This window comes from Mastacembelus armatus, chromosome 13 (assembly GCF_900324485.2).
Source record: "Mastacembelus armatus chromosome 13, fMasArm1.2, whole genome shotgun sequence".
In the NCBI taxonomy this organism is placed as follows: domain Eukaryota; kingdom Metazoa; phylum Chordata; class Actinopteri; order Synbranchiformes; family Mastacembelidae; genus Mastacembelus; species Mastacembelus armatus.
The window spans coordinates 15808836-15830853 of NC_046645.1; the positions used below are offsets into that span (position 1 = coordinate 15808836).

The 22018-nt window shown below is 40.3% G+C and overlaps 1 protein-coding gene across 3 annotated transcripts in view; it reads left to right on the forward strand.

The window, feature by feature from the left end:
• The window catches only part of fat3a (FAT atypical cadherin 3a), a 165108-nt gene extending 143485 nt beyond the window's left edge, over positions 1-21623 (forward strand). The window contains exons 19-30 of one of the 3 annotated variants that reach the window (XM_026296673.1): positions 448-645; positions 1052-1853; positions 4064-4198; positions 4319-4473; positions 5213-5443; positions 5923-6169; positions 7427-7580; positions 10305-11017; positions 12078-12191; positions 14996-15055; positions 15833-15868; positions 18969-21623. In XM_026296673.1, the coding sequence (XP_026152458.1) occupies positions 448-645; positions 1052-1853; positions 4064-4198; positions 4319-4473; positions 5213-5443; positions 5923-6169; positions 7427-7580; positions 10305-11017; positions 12078-12191; positions 14996-15055; positions 15833-15868; positions 18969-19600 (3477 nt within the window). In that variant the 3' untranslated portion in view covers positions 19601-21623. The remainder of the gene's footprint in view (positions 1-447; positions 646-1051; positions 1854-4063; positions 4199-4318; positions 4474-5212; positions 5444-5922; positions 6170-7426; positions 7581-10304; positions 11018-12077; positions 12192-14995; positions 15056-15832; positions 15869-18968) is intronic. The other 2 variants (XM_026296681.1, XM_026296690.1) reach the window with 2 other exon arrangements.
• Positions 21624-22018: the final 395 nt, after the last annotated feature.

Consider the following 22018-nt stretch of genomic DNA (forward strand, 5'->3'; position numbering starts at 1 on the left):
CGTATGTCAGACAATAGAGTTTAAATCACTGCTGCTTGTCTATAAATCTGTCATTGCCCTAGGACCACAATACATCTGTGGCTTTGCCACACCTGTTCCTTGAGTACAAACTTAAAATGGAAAAACAGCATTTATTTACTGTGCACAACAAACCTGGGATAAACTTTTGGAAGATATTAGACTTGCTCTGGCCTTGCCCACCCATTGTGTATTCATGTCTATGTTGTCTGTGTTTTAATTTAAACATTTTTGGTATTCTTTTAATTAGCATCTTAAAGTTTTTGCAGCTTTTCTTATTTTTGTATGTAAAACATATTAAGTTGTCCTTTTGTAAGAAATGTGCTATACTAATAAACTTCATGTTGCTAAAGCAAACATCATAAAGTGACCCTGCATAATGTATGCCCAATCAGGCAGATCTTGCTTATGGTGTGTCTCCTCCCCCAGGAAAACAAGCCAGTTGGCACCAGCATCCTGCAGTTGTCTGTTATTGATCAGGACTCCTCCCACAATGGCCCACCCTTTGACTTCCGCATCTTGTCAGGGAACGAAGGTGGAGAGTTTGTGCTGGAGAAAGATGGAACACTAGTGGCCAATCAAGTGTTCAGGAGGGACCTGGCAACTGAATATGTTATTCACATACAGGTAGAGAACATCATCACATATAGAGCTGCAAATGTAAGGACTGAATGGAGTTAAAGTATTATCTGAAGTAGAAGTGCAGTTCAATGAAAGAGATTTAAGCAGTGAAAGGAACCATTTCAGTTACTCTTTTAATTTTATACTTGGTATCCCAAACTATTTATATTAAGCAGCATTAAAAGTTTACATAGGCTATCCTAATGAGAACTGCAATGATAGAATAAGGTTGAAGAAATTATTGCATAGCAATACCATTGTTATACTATTGCAGTTAAAAGTAAGTACATTTAAGAATAAATTCCTACAACAACCACAAAATGCTCGATGAGTATAAATATGATTTTGTGATGTCAAATATTGGTGCCTGTCATTTCTCTTGTCCTGTCACTCTTCTCCCTCCTACTACCAGGTGACAGACTCAGGGAAACCTCGCCTGGCCTCCACCTCCATGCTGACAGTCAGGGTGATTGAGGAGAGCCTCCACCGGCCAGTGGCGTTACCTCTGGAAGTTCATATCATTACTATGGAGGATGAGTTTCCTGGTGGTGTGATTGGCCAGCTGCACGCTACTGATGCCGACCCTTACGATGCACTGACCTTTGGTCATGCTCCCCCAGCTCAGCGCAGTCTCTTTAAGATCAGTCCTCGTGATGGGAAGATCATCGCCCTTGGTGGTTTGGATGCAGGCAGGTACTTCCTGAATGCCAGCGTTAGTGATGGCCGCTTTGCTGTCCCTGTGCCTGTGAGTGTGCACGTGGAACAGGTGACACCAGAGATGCTGCGGGAGGCTGTGACAGTGCGCTTTGAGAGCGTGGCACCACAAGACTTTGTAGCATTGCACCTGAAAAATGTACTGAAGGTGATGCAGCAGGCAGCTGCGTCGCAGCAGCAGGACGCTCTACATCTTCTCAGTCTGCAGCCAGTAGGGGGGACACAACAACTGGACATGCTTGTTGCCGTGGAAACAGCAGGGGGTGGGTACTACAAGGCAGCCTACCTCACCCAGAAGCTGAGCGCTTCACGGAGGCAGCTGGAAGAGGTTCTCAGAGTATCAGCTATCCTAGATAAGAACTGCTCGGGGTTGGAGTGTCGTGGGGCACAGTGTGAACAGACTATCATCCTGGACTCACACAACCTGGCTACATACAGCACCCCACGGGTCAGCTTTGTCTCACCACGCTTCCACCGGACCTCACGCTGCACATGTAATGGTGAGTAAACTTTATAAACGTAACAACACCTGAAATCTCAGTGAAATCCCTTCCTATGTACTAAATAGTGTGTAACACTTGCATTATATTGTAGTAGCCAAATTCTGAGTGTACAGTAAATGTATCCACTATATAGTTCCCTCATAAATGTCATAGTATAATATTAAAAAGTACTGTCCATGTACATTGCTTTTCTCTAACCATCCCACGATACAATTCTCTACATTTTATGAATGCAAAAATTACATTTGTGTGCCACAACACCTTAAAATGATGACAATGAATCTGAGGTTTACTGCTCACTACTGAGTGATCTACTGAGTGTCTGTTTTATGGGGTGTAATGAATAAGGGCACAGTCTGTGTTCCAAGATACTGATCCAAAGAATTTCAAAACCTAATTAAAAAAAATCCCAGACATTTGTAACTAAATCTCCAGCTTTGGAATAGACTGTTTCTCAGCAGTCTACATGACAACGTTGGTTTCAGTTGACATGATGTTGGTATCATTTGTTTAAATGATACCATTTTGTTTCACATTAAGACTAAAGTTGTTGCTTCCTTTAATGAACACTATCAGCTTGACAAAAGAGAATCCATTGTATAGCCTGGATGTTCAAATGTGTTTTTTTTTCCATGGTTAAAATCTCTAAATATATCAGGTCACAGAATGTAGACTACACAAACATGGATATGTAAAAGTTAAACCATATGCTTCATTATCCAACCACAAAATTAAACAATATAGGCTGTAGTGTTTTACTTATTAAGATAACTAATGTGCCCTGTGATGGACTGGTGACCTGTCCAGGGTGTACCCCTGCCTTTCACTCAAAGAGAGCTGGGATAGGCTCCAGCAGATCCCTGTGACCCTGGTTAGGAATAAGCGGGTATAGTTAATGGATGGATGGATGGATGGATGATTACTAATGTTGGTGATATGTGTGCATAATCTTTAAAAGTAAAGAAGCAAAAATCTGTACCCTTTCATAACAGTAGCACATATAAGAAATCACACATTCAAAAAATTTATTCAGGCTAACAGACACTAATAGTTGTGCAATTTAACCAAATTGTAGCATTGAGTCTCTCTAAAACCTACAGACTGTAGGATAGGGATAACATCCAAATGCGAACAGGATAACAAGAAGCTCCCTGGTCTCTCAGCATTCAAGCCATTGCAGCAGCTGAGATGAGTAAGAGAGGGGTTGAGTATACAGGAATCTGTGGGTTTGTAGTACTGAACCGGCTCAGCAGCAAGTGCACACAACTACAGTAAGGGGGAAACAATTGTCCGTCAGTCTCTACATGCACTGTTTAAGTCTAAACATAAATTTAAACTCACACTGTACTCAACTCAGTTTGCAACACTATGTGACACTAGGGTTGTAATGCTTTTATTAAGAGGTTAACATTGTAACATGCACAAATACTGTAACGTGCTTTGAAAATGCTGTGCAATATTTATGCTGAACTGCAGTTCATATACCTAACTTGTTCCACTTAGACTAAAGTAAAGGTTATGGTTATGGTTAGGTTGACGGATTGGACCTGGTGTAGCCGTCAAATTCAAAATCTAACTCTCACATTCACATTGTACACTTTTTCTGAAGCATAGTATTTGTATACCTTGTTCTGCCATCAAGCTGCTAACTCATAAAAATTACAGCAGAAAAATACACAGATGTTGATTTTGGGCCAGCTCAAGGGGTAGGGTAAACTTGGATGTGTCTGTAACAACAGTATGGCAGAGGACTCAGCAGCAGAGGAGTTTTTACTATAGGACAGACGGGGGTTGTTCCTTACTGAAGCCAAGATAACTTAACATATATAATAATATATAGCTTTATATCTGCCTTGGCTCCACTCTGCTACATCAAATCACTGGTGGTCTAATTAGTGTGTACTCTCACAGCCAGGCTCAAGGGAATGACAATAAACATTGCCGCAGGATGAAGTTGTGCAGATAGTACAGTCAAAAAACACATGTGGCACAAAATATATTTTGTCCATGAAACACAGTATTTGTCACTGGCCCTGTGATATGAAGTACAGTGCATAAAATAAAAAACATACTGATTTGCAAATCTAAAAAAATAAATAAATATGGATAAATGCAAACTATTGCAGAGACCTGAATGGCATATTCTTTTTTTCCTGACTTTTATTTTAATTTTAAGGCTGTTCTTCTTTCCCTGCATGTGTGCCCAGATGCCAGCTGTGCTGTCCTGTCACAGCAGTGTGAGGACCAGCCGTGTCCAGCAGACATGCAGTGTGTTTCAGTTGAGGCCTCCAGAGGACGTTACGCATGCCAGTGTCCACCGGGCAAACTGGGAGAATGTGCAGGTATGTGAGTGTGTGTGTGTGCGTGGGTGGGTGTATGAAACATGAAATGAGGACAGATAATGTATTTTTGATGTACTTCATGTGTCATGTTCATCTGCTTGTTAATCGTTCTCTGTGCAGGCCATTCGTCCCTAAGTTTCTCAGGTAACAGCTACATCAAGTACAGGCTGTCCGACTGGCTGCAGACAGAGCTGAAACTTAGCCTGAGGATAAGAACCCTGCAGAGCCGAGGAATCATCATGTACACACACACTGAGCCCTGCACTGTGCTCAAGGTATACACACATGCACACACACATACAGAGGTGCTTGTCTGCATTCACTCCCCTTTGACCTTAAAACAGCAGCAGTTCTCTTTGGTTTGACCTCCAGACAGTTTCTCCTGGTACTTTGCAGCACCTTGGAGAAGCTGCTGAGGTTCTTCTGTAGACTGTCCCAGTATTTCTGTCTCTTAATTTGATCCCAGCCTGACTCCACACTGCCCAGATCAGGGCTCTTTGGGGGTCAGACCATCTGTTGCAGGACTCCTGGTTCTTCTTGCCTCTGAAAATAGTGAACTCTAGTGGGTTCTTTATGGACTTGTTGTCCTGCACAATGAACCTGAAATCAATCAGACACATGATGGTGTTGTGTGATAAAAATCTGAAGTGCCTAAAAGTTTCTGCAGGCACAATTTACCCTAGCATGTTGATTTAATCAGATGTTTCTGTATTTTTAGACATAAGACATAAACACATGGAACCAAACCAAACCAATTTTGCAAAGCTGTAAAAATCATCTAGTGTATCATATGTGGCTATAGCTGCTATACAGTAAGAGAAAGAAAATACTAAATACACACGTTCCTCCAAACATGGCATTTGGACTGTTTCTATGACAGTTTGATAGAAGACATGCAGTAAAGATCATTTTCTTTTGATGAATTTCCTGATTGTATATACTGTTCAACATTAAGGTTGCGTATGTATGTGTGTGTGCGTGTATGTGTGTGTGCGTGTGTGTGTGTGTGAGCAGTTGGATGAGGGGAAGCTATGGTTCCAGCTGGCCTGTGGAGGTGGTGACAGTACCGACATGTTGGGCATCTCCAGCCGTCGCATCAACGACGGCAGCTGGCACACAGTGGCTCTGGAACTGAACCGCAACTTCAGCAGCCTGGCACTGGATGACAGCTACGTTGAGCGTCGCCGTGGGCCACCATTCATACAACTGCTCGCTCCAGACAGAACAATCTACTTTGGAGCGCTGGTCAGTTTATAAGTATCTGTGGGATTCCAGATAAATAACACAATGGTAGAAATGTTAGGGCTCTTCAGCTTCTGATAGAAGGAAAAACACCTCTGAATTGCTGCACTGCTTGCACTACAGGATATCTGTTTGCATGTTCATTTTGGGCATACAGCCAGCATGCATGGAGGAGTTTTAAAGGTTGATCATCTTTCTAAAATCTCGCTGAACACGCTTCTGAGTTGCCTTCAGTTATTATGGTGTGAGCAGCAGTGATATATGCAGAGAGCATTTTGCCAGCTTTCATAAAGGCTGACCTGAACATTAAGCATGATGGAAAACTGGTGCTCTAGTTTAATTTAAATGTAACTATTACTACAAATGATAAGCTGTCGATCTGGTCTGTGGTTGTTATGGTCACAGGAATGGTGACAACTCTGAAAATAGGAGTCAACAGTCTTCACATTTTGAGTATAACTCAAAGTGTAAACTCCCTCTAGGTGCAGCACTCCAACTCTCGCAGCCTCATGGACTCCCAGAAGGACCCGCTGGTGCTTGAGGGCTTCCAGGGCTGCCTGGACTCTGTCATGCTGAACAACAATGAGCTGCCACTGCAGAACAAACGCTCACGTTATGCGGAGGTGGTGGGACTGACAGAGCTGAAGCTGGGCTGCATCCTGTACCCTGACGCATGCTTGCAGCAGCCCTGTCGCAATGGAGCCACTTGCACCAGTCTGCCCTCTGGTGGTGAGTAACAGGAAATATAGCAAACACCACGGCCACTTCACACTAATAGCACTTACTAGTATTATTATTATGATCTTATTATTATATAAATTAAAAATTACCATTAACTTTTTGTATATTACTCAAAAATAACCAACACACTGTTTAGGAGAGTTGAAACCATGACCAGCGTTTGTAGGATTGGATGATATGTCGTATTGCTTAAGTGACAGTTCCCCTCTTATCTAAAATATATAAAGTCAAACTTGCCAGGCCTCACATAAAACCACAGGTTAAAGATTAAACATGACAATGATTTTATTGTGGGCAGCACGGTGAATTGGTCGTTGGTACTGTTGCATCACAGCAAAAAGGTTCCTGGTTTGAAACCCAGTAGGGGCCTTTCTGTGTAGAGTTTGCATGTTCTTCCCATGCCTGGGTGGGTTTTCTCTGGGTAGTCCAGTTCCCTCCCACAGTCAGAAAACATGTATTTCAGATTGGTGATTCTAAATTGCCCATAGGAGTGAATGTTAGTGTGTGTGGTTGTTGTGATGGACTGGTGACCTGTCCAGGGTGTACCCCTGCCTTTCACCCAAAAAGAGCTGGGATAGGCTCCAGCAGATCCCTGTGACCCTAAATAGGAATAAGCAGGTATAGATAATGAATGAATGAAGTTATACATGTGAAATATCTAGTTCGTTACACTGTATGTAAATTACGTGGACCAAATATTATAAAACACATTAGTAATCAGTGCATTGCTTCTTACATAATGAAGGTGTTTGTATTCTACTCAGTATCCATTGTATTTGTTTAAATGACCAGCCTCCCAACAGTGTGTGTGTGTGTGTGTGTGTGTGTGTGTGAGATTGAATAAAAAAAAAACTAATGTCTGTGTTCATGGTAATGCAGAAACATGTCTGCTGAAAGAATTCCCACATGCTACTTGTCATTTACACTGTATTCACAAAAGCAGTTAGTTACACAGCACTGTGGAAAGGTAGTCTGTATCTCTGAAGTATCTCATACACATAATAAAAACACAAATTTTCCAGTATTGTTTTTCAAGTGTGTGTTTATGAAGTTAAGTGCTTTGTGTCACCTATTTCATATTTTTTCATGTCAGAGCCATTCCTTTGTATCTGTGTATGCATACTCTTGTTATGCTGTGTTGATACACTTATGTGATTTTCCTAAGTTGTATGTGTTTATTCCAAACAGAACTCACCCTTAATTGTTTAAATCTGTTTCTTCCACCCATCCCTTTCTGCCTGCCAGGGTTCTCATGCAACTGTAACCCCCAATACACCGGAGGGCGTTGTGAGATGGAGATAACAGCATGCGTTCCCAACCCATGCCAGAATGGAGGCATGTGTAAGCCCATTGGGAATGCCTTTCTCTGCAGTTGCAGGAGAGGCTTCAAGGGCCTGACGTGAGTTCCAGTTCAAATCCTTAGCTGAAAGGCCTTGTAGGACTAGTTGTCTCTAACTGAACTTGCTTGACGCCCTTGGAAACATTTCACCTCTCATCTATTTCCACTTCTTTAGAACTGAAGAAGCTTCTCCGATTAAAAAGATAATTAGATGAGAGGTGAACTGTCTTTAAGAACCTCAAGCAAGTTCAGCTGGAATATATAATGACTGAACTGGTAACTCTACTGAGACCCTAGAGTTTAGACAAGGGCCTTGTTCACAAAAACTGACAAGAAACATAACTGATCTCTATTAGATATGCATATAGCCCTTATGGAAATGAGGTCATCTGCATTCTGGAAAAAAATGTTTCGCTCGTGGTGTTTAAATGAGATTGTTTAACCAGTGAAGATACAGAAAGGCATAAATAGCAGTTTGTAGTTCTAAGGAGAGTAACATGCTAGATATATTACATGTTTGATACCATTTGTAACAACAGTTGGTTTAAGGATACCTCCGTCATTCTCTTCCTGGACAAGAAAGTCTCTTTGAAATACAGATATGTGCATCTGTCAATCCAGTACTTCTATGCAGCATTACAGTACTGTCAGGTTTCCAGATTTGGACTGTGAGAACAGGTTGTGGATTTTGTGAACTATTGTAGAAATAGCACCTTAGTATTAGTCTTTTAGTGGACAAACAAGTGGTATAACATGATCATTAGAAAAGTGTATGGCAGGCGACCCACATTCTAAGTCTAGCTTTGTACTTCCATAGAAATTAGTCTAACTATAATCTTATTTATTCTCAGAAAGAAAGAGAGAAAACATAATTCCCAAAATAAATAGAATATGCATCACCACTTGAAAAACACAGACAATGTGGTTTTCCAAAGTCAGGATGTGCTTTTTATTAAAACATTTGATTTTGGTTAGGGTTGTAAAACTGACACTGACTTTTTTTTTTTTTTGTGAACTGGCCCTTTAAAGCCTGAGGCTCTCAGCAGAGTTACCATATCAATGACCTACAATTAGCAGTTACTCTTTAATATTAGGAAATATGATATATATTTTCTGTTCCGGTTGTTTCAACAAAGCACACATTGTGGTTTCAGTTTAACAAACCAAATCTTGGATTCAGTTATATAGAATTTCTAGATTCTGTTTTTAATTATGATTTTAATGAAAGCTGAAAAACCCAGTGAATTCAGATATATATAATTCAGGAATTTTTTTTTTTTTTTAAATAAAAATTTAACAACCTGGATACTGAACATATATATGAAACAGATTTTGTTGACTGCTAATGTTGTTTGTGGCCACAGGGAGGCAGTATTAAATGACAATTCATTCTACATCCTGCCTTCTTCATTCACAACACTTGATCCTATGACATCCACATAAGCCAATAGAATTTACTTACAGTCAAGTGCAGTCAACACACATATACAGTACACACTACAGTTATACACAAGCCGATAAATGTACTTCATCAAAGCCTGAACGGGCTGAAGTAACATGCCAGATATTTTACTTATATTTTAAGGCCTCTTTGAAATACAGATATGTCAGAAACGCTGTCAACTATCAGGTTTCCAGATTTGGTCCATTAGAACAGGTTGTGGATCTGTGTATAGGCACAGTTTGACCAAACCTGAAAACTATGACAAGACTCCAGGAAGCTGACCACATCCAACTATTGTTGAAATAGCACTTTAATATTAAGTTTGTTAGTGGAAAAACAAATAGTATAGAACCTTATCATTAGTCACTATTAGAGACGTGTATGTTATACTAAACCATCGAACTGAGTCTGATAACTATAATCTCATTTATTCTTAGAAGGAAAGAGACAAAGCACATTTCCCAAAATGAATAGAATATCTGTCACTACAAATACAGACAATGTGGTTTTCCAGAGTTAGGATGTGATTTCTATGTTGTACTTCATCTGAGCACAACATAAACAAAAATTAAGGTCGAAAAGACTGACTTTGACACAGGAACCATCTAAGACTTGGCTACAAAATCAGCTAGTAATCCCAGACCTGCTTTAGCTGATCTTCCTTCAGTGGCACAGAGTTTCCCCAGGGCAATCCATGCAGTCCTTGCACAGTTTTCGCTAACCTTCAAAAATTCTGTTTTCATCTTTAAGTAGCTTTAAGGTTGAAAAAGCCATAGTCTGACATTATAAATAGTATCTTGTCATTTTATTCCAGATTATCATTGAAGTTTATTCCTGCACTGTTTTAATGACTGCACCATTACATAAAATACAAACATCGGTGGCATGTGGCATGCACTTTTGCCAAAAATCCAGCATCTAACATATTGGGTATCTTTTGCAATTTGGGGTCTTTAATAGACTTTAATGTGTAAATGAGGTTAGCCCTGAACCCTGAAAGAATTATTTTTTCCGAATCATTTCAGTATTTTTTTTTTCTCTCCAGCCTCCCCTAATAATACCTTAGATTCTGTTTGAATTTGTTAAAAGCTAAATGGCACCGCAGACCGTGTTGATATTCCACACACGGCAGATTAATCATACTAAAGACAAGGGGATTGTGTTGTGAGCCCACACAGGGATTACGTCTGCAAACTGCCCTCAGTGCATTTCATCTTACTCTCCTGTTCTTTTGTAAATGATCCATCTGGGATCTGGTAATTGAACAGTCCAAAGTTGTTTATACACTATAATCTCACACCACTCTCCTTCCCGCTTTCTTCCACCCCACCCTTCTGCAGCTGTGAGGAAGATGTGAACGAATGTGACCGCAGCAATCCAGAGGGTGAGTGTGAGAACGGTGGCATCTGTGTCAACACTCATGGCTCCTTCTACTGTAACTGCACAGCAGGCTTTGTGGGCCAGCGCTGTGGCCTGCGGCCTGTCGTTGTCCCCGACATGCAGGCGGGTCACGCTGTGGTTGGTAAAGAGGAGCTGATTGGCATTGCTGTGGTGCTTTTTGTCATCATCACCCTCATCATCCTTTTCATCGCTTTCCGCAAGAAGGTTTTCCAGAAGAACTACTCGCGAAACAATCTGTCTCTAGTCCAGGACCCAGCTACTGCTGCCCTCCTTAATAAGGCCAATGGTGTTCAGTTTAAAACCCTACACTGTACACCAGGAGACCCTCTCAACCTGTACTCAGAAGCAGGACTGGGGCCCACTGTGGTGGGAGGGGGTGGGATGATGGGACCGCCACAGGTCCCTGTGAGGCCTATGGCATATACACCTTGTTTCCAAGGAGACCCACGATCCACACTGGAAAAGATGGTGGATGGGCGCAGTGTGGAGCATACAGAGATGAGCACCTTTCACCCAGAGTCACCAAGGATCCTGTCAGGAACAACAAGGAGAGGGGTGGTGGTGTGCAGTGTGGCCCCCAACCTGCCGCCAGTGTCACCCTGTCGCTCAGACTGTGACTCTATACGCAAGAGCCCGTGGGACAGTGATGAGGGTGAGTGTGTGTCTAAGTGTTTTTCAACTGCCTGCTAAAGTAAGAACGATCAATGACAATAAATTAGACTTAATGAAGTAATAGTATGTGAAGATACGGTATGTTTGTGTGAGTACTTTCAAGTACTTAGTATGGTGGCCAACAAGGGCAAACTGTATATTAACAGTAATTTTGTGGAGTAGTCACTAGTGTTAGATGGCACTCTTGACAGCAACAAAAAATAGTGAGCGGTGTAACAATGAGAAGCTGCTAACTGAATAATTTGTACACCGATCTTTTTCTATGAGAAATTAGGAATTAGATAACTTGTTTCAGCAGAAACTGGCTCCAGCTCCCCTCGTGAGCCTATGCAGGATAAGTCGTATGGAGAACAGCAAATCATTCAGACTTAGTTACGCCAAGTACCACAAAGAAAGATTACTAGTTGATTGTTTTTCTGGCTCCAATACATTTGTTTAGGATTGTCTCTGGACATTCCAAGTCTTGACCTTTGGGATTCTAACAAAAACAAGTGTAAACAATATATTCCTAAAAATAATCTAAACAATAATCTAAGAAAAATTCTTAATTTACTGTATTAATTAATATTATATTATTTGATGTTTGCAGTGATATTTAGTAATGGGATACAAATACAGTTATGTCTATTTAGCTGAAATAGCTATTGTCTAAAATAGTGATGCCTAAAAAGATCAAACTGCAACTTCTTATTGAACAAAACAAAATAAATACATGGTGTCTTAACTTGTTCACTGGTTCAGCCTGTCAGAAGCTGTGATCACTTCTCGTTATCCACCATTATACTGGAGAATCCATGGGCAACATATGCCTCGTCATATTTTGTTGTTTTTGCTTTGGAAGCTGTGCATTGAGTTGATGATGAGTTACTCTCTGTTGTAGTATTATGGTTATGTTGGAGCTCTTTAAAATTTTCCATGTTATGCTATCTGTGCTCAAGCATGCCTTACACCCCCTCATGCAATAGGTCTACACCTCACCTAGGTGTCCTACCCCCCTACTTTTGGAACCAACCTCAGAGTCATAGTTTCTCTCCCCACAGGTAAGATGGTCGACATGGCAGAAGAAGTAACGTGTTTCTCAGGGAGCAACAAAGGCAGTAACTCAGAGGTCCAATCACTGAGCTCCTTCCAGTCTGACTCCTGTGATGACAATGGTAAGACACACACCCACAAGAGAGGTTCAGGCTTGTCACGATACCAGAGTTTCCTGGTGTTTCAGAATTAAATGTAGTTATTTTAAAAATATTTCGTATCACTGCTTGTTTATCTTTTGGTTACACTGGGTCTCTTTCGATTGTTTTTGCTCATCGATATGCATGCAAAGCCAGTGTTACTGTATCTTTTACACTTGGTTTTCATACATATGTGAGAGAACATGACTTAGATTGCTGAATTGTTTGCTTCTAAATTGATGTACCAGTATTAGTTATTCCCTGTATTTAAAATACATAGAAGATCTGAACAAACAAGTGAAATCCTTGAAGAGAAAAAAATAAATATTTAAATATTATTGTAAATGTTGCAGTTACAATTCTTTCAGACAAAGATAAGAGGTAGCAAAATAGAGAGAGAAACAGTGTTTATGTAAAGTTTGCAAAGTCTTAAACTATTCATTGTTCCAAAGGATAGGCCATGTTGTATCCTCTAGCAGCACAGTGGGCCATATAGTCCAATGACTGGGCTAAAGTTTCTGAGTAAATTCATGTTCAGAAAGACATACCGTAAATTCCCATAATCAGCCAAGGTTAATCTTTAGGTCAAATCTTATGTTTTAAGGGTGCTCTCATAGCATAACAGCTGGGATACATGCCACTCCAGTCTGATTATAGCTGAGAACCTTTGTAGATTGTCATACAACTGTACATACAAGTTTTGTTTCTGTTACTTCACTGTCAATTACAGTGGCAAGTAAAAGTATGTGAACCCCTTGGAATGAACTGTTTTTGTTTTTGTTTTTTTTTCTTTTTTGCATTAATTTGACATAAAATTTGACCTGATCTTCATCTAAGTCCCAAACACAGGCAAATACAATGTGCTTAAGCTGATAACAATTCTAATGTTAAACCTTCACAGTGCTGGAGGAAAACGTGAATACTTGGAATTAATACCTGGCCAAACCTCCTACAACAGCAGTGACTTCATGCAAACACTTTTTGGATCAGACCAGCACAATATATAGGAGGAATTTTGGACCAGAACTGCTTCAACTCAAATGCATTTGTAGGATGTCTGGTGTGAACAGGTCTCTTGAGCTCATGCCAAAGCACCTTTAGGGGCTTAAGGTCTGGGTTCTGACTGGGCCATTTCAAAAGACTCATTTTCTTTTACTGAAGCCATTCTGTGGTGGATTTACTTCGATGCTTAGGGTAATCCTGCTGCATCACACAACCTTGACTAAGATTCAGCTGGCGGACAGCCATCCATTATCCTGTAAGATATTTTATTAAACTTGGGATTTCATGTTCCCATTAAAGTCACCCTGTGATGGACTGGTGACCTGTCCAGGGTGTACCCCTGCCTTTCACCCAAAGAGAGCTGGGATAGGCTCCAGCAGATCTCCGTGACCCTAATTAGGAATAAGCGGGTGAAGATGAATGAATGTCAAGTAATGAATGCCTGAACACTTCGAAATTACTTTGTATACTACTCTTGATCATATGCCTACAGTGATCTTGTCACCTACCTCAGTTATTTTTTTGTGAGGCATGGTTCACATCAGCAGGTGCTTCTTTTGAACAGCAAACTTAAAAGTTTGGAGATTATTTTATCGATCAGAGCAGCTCTAAATCACACATCCAGTCTCATTTCGTTAACTGGATTCCAGATGTGCAAACTACCGACTCCAGTTAGCTTTGGGGTCACTTAGTTTTTCCTCCAGCACTGTGAATGTTTAATAGGTGTGTTCAATAAAGACATGCAAAATTAGAACAGTTTGTTGTTATCAGCTTAAGCACATTGTGTTTGTTTGGTGCTGTAACTTAAATGATCAGATCACATTTTATGGCAAATTAAAGCAGGAAACCAGTTAATTCCAAGAAGTACACATAATTTTTCTTGCCACTGTATTTAAAAAAAGAGACTAAACTGTCAAAAAATAGATTAGCAAGCAAAATCAACAATATATGCATGTTATTAGTTCTACCCTACCTTTAGATGCTACACACATTATCTGTTTGCAGTTATAGTATTACAGCAAAATGATGCATTCCCAAGGGTAAACAGACTTCTCACAACTGCACATTGGCCTTAATAATGATTTCTCAACAACATCTTATTAAGTATTATCATAGACACTAAGGGGTTTTGATTGCTTTGTAGTGTGGTGTTGCTGGTTGTTGCCTTATTGCTGGAGCTGTATTGCTGTATATTTGTTTCATTTTCATTGCATTTTGCTGTTTTCACTACAATTTATTTGCAGCCCATGGGATTCATTGCTTTACTTTTCAGAATGATCATAATTCAGACTTGTCAGCTTTTTACCCCTAATCATCAGCTGGTTAAATATATGGATTTTGCCAAAAGCCATATAACACTTGCCATTTGTCATTCCTGCGCTTGCTAAAGTCTGACTGGTGTCACTGGAGAAGAGTGTCTGCACTAAAAATGCACAAAAATCAAGAGAGATGTAGTAGTGTGTTGCTTTTATATTTTTATTTTCACATGGCTTTCTTTGCATTTGTGAATTTATTTATTTGTTTTGTTTGGCAGTGTAAAGTATCTTCACATATGTGAATGGCAATGTGTGTAAATTGTCCCCAAACACCAAAATTAGCAAAAAGTCTTGGATTGTGTTAGAGGCAGACCAGGTAGTCCTCTCTGTAGGCAGGAATAGCAGTAGTGTCAGTCATACGCAATGTCACAGGTGTGAGGAGATGCCCCGGACTAACACCACAATGAGCGTTTTTCACTTTGAATGACTGTATTTCAAACCTTATCTCCTCCTTTTTTCCTCCACAAGCCTCCATAGTGACTGTCATTCGACTGGTCAATGATGCAGTCGACACAATCGAAAGTGAAGGTACCATGTTTCATCCCCATTGTGTCTCTTCTCTCGCTCTTCTGTTCTTCTCTAATCTCAGTCTTATCTTTGCGCTATCTCTTCTGCAAGAGATGTCTTCAGTGATGTACTGTACCTAAGTTGAATACACTGTCACTGTGTGTAACATAATGTATTTTTCAGTAATTGAAAGCCTTTTTGATACTCTAAATAGATTTGGTCAAAACATGTGAAGACTTATGTTTACAGATTATTCCTTTTCTGATTTCCTAGACATTCTTTACAGTCAGTAAGAGACTTTTATAGAGCACTAAGAACCAACAGTCTGCAGGTTTTGATTCCAACTGAGCCCCTCAGTAGATGATTTCACTAATGCGCTCCTCTGTCCTACTCTGCTCCTTCAAGCAGTGTTAGTGAATGACTGGAATGAACCCCTGCAGAATCTTGGTTGTTCATAGCATATCTTTAGCCAGTCATTATTCTATCTTGTGTAAAATGATGAGTGACTTACATTTTTTTACTCATAAGGTCCAAAACATCAACAATAGTGGAAGGAAAAGCTGTGAGGGAGAGATTGGCTATAACAAAATCAGTGAGCTTACACCAGCAGCCCTGTTCGTTAGGGATGTAAAACCTTTAGAAACCTCCACGTAGGATAAATATGAAGATCTTTACATGATTACACACACATTGAAAAGAGATCACAACAGGTCAAATTTAAATATCTTTCTGAACAGTAGCCACACCTACAATCAAATGCTATAAGTCACCGTCTTATGTTGTTCTTCCATCTCACAGTGTCCGTTATGGACCAAGGTCAAACCTACAACAGAGGTGACTACCAGTCCCCCTCCTCTACCTCTAGCCCCCCCTTACCTATTCATCTATCCCATCCTTACCTGTCTATCCTTCCATCTGTTTTTCTGCAGTGAGTAGACAAAATAACAATCACCCAACAAAAACAACTTGAATTGTGCAGTAACAATTGTACAGTCTGGAAGAAATAAACTCAGGAAGACTACCTTTTCAAGGATCATTCGCCCTAACCTGCAGTGATAAACACCCACTGTTTTGTTTGTTTTCATTAATATAATACCACTGCTTTTCTAAAAATAGACCAAAATGGTCAAACCAGCTCAGCTATTGAAAGATAGTGGAGAGGAAAAGAGCACCAGCTGCCTTGCTTCTAACCAATTGTTGTGGCCATTATCACTCATTATTGCAACCATAAATATGGTAAATCAGGGGCCTTCTGCACCTCCTGGCAGGCCAAGAGGTGGTGTTATTAATAGACGTGCACCCATGGTATTCAGGTGACTATTGTTTGCTGTAGTAATTATTACAACAGACAAGGAGGGAATTGGTGATGTACTATATAAAAGGAGAAAGTCTGCAAAGTCTGTGCGATGTTTATGTTTGTAACCATGATCATAAAAGCTTATAGGATGATAATGACCTGCTGGACCTCCTAATCGTTAGGTGGAGTGGGGACTTCCTGAGCCATGTTCAGAATGAATTAAGAATGACAAGTGGTAACAGGTCATTCAATAGCATGATAACATCCTAAACAGGTGTAATGCAAATTTCTGCTGTTCACTTGAAGCAAACCACCGTCACAGTGCTGCTAGCTTCTGGCTAACAGGTTAGCTGAAGTAGCATGTAACAGAGCTGCTGTGTCTACTACTAGCAAATAGTTAGAAATGTCAAGAAACATAGCAGACCTGATGCACCAGCAAAAGGCTGGGGAGAAGACTGTAACCAACCAAGCCTGAATGTGAACAATATAGGTTTCAATATTTTAAGAAGAGTTGACTTTTTTAGATTATAATGGAAAAAGAAAGCATCCATCCATTACCTATACCCACTTATTCTTATTTAGTGTCACGGGGATCTGCTGGAGACTATCATATTTCTCTTTGGGCGAAAGGCAGGGTCAGCAGTCCATCACAGGGAAAGAGAAAACAATTTGTCAGACATCAACAATATGCAGTCAGCTTTTGTGTCTCACAATGAATATGTTGAAAAAGCTACAGGGAACTTTTACGCCTCTCATCCTTCTGCAGAGAAGGCAATTAACATAAAATTAGCTACACCTTCATTGCGATGGGCCAAGCTCCTAAACCTGTAGCCAACCTCAATCGTCCTCCACCACAGAAAGCATACAAACAACATCTATATCCAGGTGGTCATGAGGGTTAATTACCTGACTCCTGCGTGATAATCAAACCTTCAAATAATCTTCAAGCTGGTTGGTCCTGACTGAAATTATTTTGTCTACCCTCTGTATCCCTCGACCTTTCTCTGTGTATAGAGTACCTACCTGTACTTTCATACTTTTATACTGTCACTGGTAAATTCCTCTGCTCAGCCCGTTCCCTAGTCAGAGCTCTGTGTGCATATGTGTTATTTGATATGATATCCAACACTCTCCCACAAGCATTCATTGTGCAGTGCTGACTTACCAGTCCAGGGTATTCAACCCCCACCGCCCTCCCCTCCAACCTTTGGTTTTTCCTGTCACCATTCAGCTTTCTGCACCCCCCAATGCAACTTTGTTTGGATTTTTATTTTCACCCTAGTGATGGTACCTTTCCAGTTGTTGCTTGATGAAGTTTTCACAGCCTCAGCCTTTCCATGGTTTGTTTTCTGCTCTGATGCATGAATGCTTTCTGGTTTGATTTGCCATTGCTTTTGTTTCAACATCACTCACCATTTGCTTTTCAATGAAATCTGTCTTCAGGTAAATTATTCTACAGAGTTCTTGGTAGATTGTCTTTCTGGTCAGTCAAGCAGTGTGATGACTATTATCATTCATGAAATGTTGCTACATTGTTGGCTCCAGTGCTTAATGCTAACACCTTGTTATACCAATAGCAAACGGTAACAGGTCATTGAATCCATATTAACTGGGTCCCACTTTGGTTCAGTGCAAAATATACTCAAATGGGTCACAGAGTCTCTCCCTTTCCAATGACTCTGAGGAAATGCAGTCTTATTTTTTGGCAGCATGACATACAACAAGCCAACAAGCTCTCCTGCCTAATGAAAAAAAATGTTTGACATTGTGTTTCAAAACATATAAAATGTCATGTTTTCTGAGCTATCACTGTCATAGTTGCAGTTTGGGGAAGTTGAAGAGACAACTAAAACCTCTTGGATAAAGTTAATTTGAGATTGTGGTCATAGTTAAAAGAAACCAGCTTTGATTGTTAGAAAAGTTACCCATATTACAGTCAGATGCTGAACCATCAACCATGGCCTCATTGCTCTGTGTTTTTTCCACTCCATAACAATATCACACTACATCTGCTTTTCTGTTTCTGTCATTATGTCACTTGTCAGATAAATGTAACCACAGGATGATGTTAGAACAACCAGTCAATCCTATGAGTATTATGGTTAAGGTAGGTTTGATCTGGTTGCTGCATCTTTACTACAAGTATATGTGTAAAGGGCTTAAGTAGTAATAGGGTGCATTGGAGCCAACAACCTGCTGACAACACAGATTTTTTTTTTTTTTTTTTTTTGCTACACTGACCAATAGGAACCTCTGCCAAATATTTGATGTACCCCTCTAATTCAGTATAAAGTGTTGCTCTTTTTGAGTCCTTTAACATGTCTTGAGTGCTGCATATTGTCATGATGATCTCAGCATGCAGTGACACCTGTGACCCCGACCCTGAAAGACACCTATTGTGCATGTCACGTACACTCCAAAGACCTAACATGTCTTCTGTGCAGGTTGTGCCTTGTCATGTATGCGACCTTCAACATGTCTCTGTATTGTTGATGTTCCTGAATCTAATGCGCCATATTTGAAAGCATGTCTGCTGCACATCTCTACATTGTGGAGACCAGTTTTTTTGGCTCAGTCATATGTGGATCTGTTTCACAGTGTGTATTGTTACTAACCATCTCCTCTTCTGCTATCTAGCGTATCACTGGGATACATCAGACTGGATGCCAAGCACTAGGCTGTCAGACATTGAAGAAGTGCCAGGCTATGAGGCAGGTCCTGGGGGCGAAGCAGAAGTGTCAGCCCCGCGGCTTGGGGGAAGCACCCGTGAACTGGAGTCAGACTACTACCTAGGGGGCTATGATATCGACAGCGACTACCCCCCTCCCCACGAAGAAGAGTTCTTGAGCCAAGACCAGCTGCCACCTTTGCTGCCCACAGGTGAGGACTATCCTGAGCCCTACACACCGCTGCCACCCAACCCACCGGTCTCCAAGGAGAGCACCCTTAGCTCTGGCAGCACTGGGTGTCCACATGCAAGGCCACACTTCCACCCCAGCCAATACCTGCCTCCCCACCAACTGCCCCTTGGGGAGGTACCCCACGGGGACTTCAGCACTACAATGAGTGGCATAACCCCAGGAAATGGGGACACTGATGACTCTGTGTCACTAAATATGCGACTGTCTGTTGGTGCATCATCAGCATCAGATATGTCAGCCCCATGTGGGCTCGATGATTCTGAACACGGCAGTGACTTTGACAGTATGGACGAGCTTCGTCGGGGGGTAACCATCATCACTGACTCACAACAACAGACTGAGGTGTGACTGAGTGACCAGGGATGCCATGGAGTGTACAATGGTCCACAAAGAGCATGATACAAGTGCAGAAGGAAGGAGATGCAGAAGCAATTGTTATCACAGGGGAAGAAATGCTCTGTCAGCTGCCAGCTACTGCTAGAACTATATACTATAAGGACACAAATTAAAAAACACATTTCATTTGGTTTATGTACTGTTCTCCAATGCAACCCTGTGTTATGTTTTACACTGCCCTGAACAACAAATGCAGTGTGTTGTCAGTCCTGTCCCGGCAGCACAGAACATTAAGAAGTGTCCTTCCTTTCACAATAGGGAGTCATTTGTAACGTGAAAAGAATGAGGCAGAGAATGTGATTGAGAACGACTAATCCAAAAGAGATTAGAATTTACAGATGTGGTAGAGAAAATTTGAAAAAAGAGAAGGGACAATCATGTAAGTAAAAGGGTTGCTTGGTTCCCTGATCCTTCAGAGAAGCCCTCTGGACCACTCCTTTCGAAAAAAGACACAAATCCCTGTTTTCCTTTTTACCTCCTTAGATTTGTAAAATTTTCAGTGCTCTGAGTTTGTACAGACTTTGTAACATAGTTTGACCTTGACCTTGGTGAATATGTATGAAACAGTGTTCTGGCCCCATTTCAAAACACAGTTTATATGTTTTAATGTGGAATGTGCTTGCTCCCCCCCCAGAAAAAACCCCCACCATGATGATATTTCAGCTCTTTTGCCCTTAACGTTCAGTGAGATCATCCATCTTTTGTGCAGAAAAACAAGAATTGCTGTAGTTCCTAATATAGTTAAAGACCTGTTATCTCAAGATCACAAATCAAACAAACTTGTCTCCAGAGAAGACACAGTATTGACTGGGATTTAAGGCACATCCACTTATTGTGAAACATGAGTTATGAAGCAAATGCCAACAGCCTAATGCAAGTGAGACCTCAGTGATCTGTCTGAAATAATGCTATACTTTGTAATAGAGTATTTTTATATTGTCATATTTTAATAAATAAATGATCTGAATCCACGTGTAGTAAAATAAATGAAAGCATTACAAAAACAATGTATGCTGTTAAAATGACATGATTGTGAGAGAATAATTTCAAATAAGATAATGAAGTAATGTTGCAATAGAAAACTTTAAATTGTATGTTAGCAACTACAGCTACTCTTAGCTTCAGTCTTTTTGTTTTGTGGAATTGCTTTATCTATGTTGCACTAGTGATTTGGTGTTGGCTTGTCATGATGTTTTTGATTAAATTTTGTGCTATGTTCAGAAATCCTACAGGTCATCTGTCATTGTAATTGTTCATTCTTTGTTGTTCTTTCAAAGGTTTAAAGACAATGAAAAAGACAGTGTCACTGCAGAGTTGAAAACCTGTGGCAAAACCCGACTGACAAACGCCAGCTAGTTGATGCCCACCTGCCACACCATTATTCCCTTAAAGCCATGAGAGGCTGACACAGTTTTAATGGCGTTAAATTCCAGTGTTTCCTATTACTTTGTATCCTCTTTACCATGTCTGTAGATAAAAGTCAAACTGTTATCCAGGTCACTAATGGTTTAGTATTTATCTGGCCTCCAGAGAGACGGCACATCCGACTGTTTCAGATTGTCACTGTATTGTACTATAATCTGCCTGATCCACTCAGGCATGCAGCTCCTTTTTGCTTTGTAAAGGATGTATGTTTGTGTTTAAATCTCTGTACAGTGTACATAGCTAGGTTGTTAAAATGCAGATTTTGTAGATATTGAATTGCAATCCTGAACTGCCTTTGACTTTTTGTTTTTGTTTTTGTTTTTTTTTGTTGGATGGTTTGATGTGAATGTGGACAATAAGACTATGGAATTATTTTCACATCATTCCTCCTCTGCCACTAACTCTTTGCTCAGAGTTATTTTTACTCTTTTATCATTGCTTTTTAATTCCACATGAATGCCAGTTCAATACTATAGATACATTTTGCACATTATTAACTCCAGACATTACAACCCAGGAGATGTTTTTTGTATTTTGTTTTGTTTATGGTAATGAGGGAATCTTTTTGTACATTTCTTTCATCTGTAATTTTGATGAATTTCTAGTGTTTTTTTTTTTCAGGTCTGTTTTCAAAGACATTAGTTAGTGTCAACAGTGTCCTATCTGCAGAAACTGAGTGTACAAATTGATTGCTTTTTTTAAACTTTTTTTTAATTCAGTGCAGAAAATAAAAAGGTTATTGTTCACCATGTCACCTGTCCTCAATTCTGAGACCAGTCTTCATTGCAGCCATTTACTGGTTTTCATGTTAAATGGGCCTACCTTTTGATAATATGTCACACTGCAGCCTCAATGATATGCTATTATCTTAGTATGATTCAGTATGTAGTTAGTATGAGTCAAAGCTGGTTCAAAAAGTATTAACTCGCTCCTGTTTCTCATTAA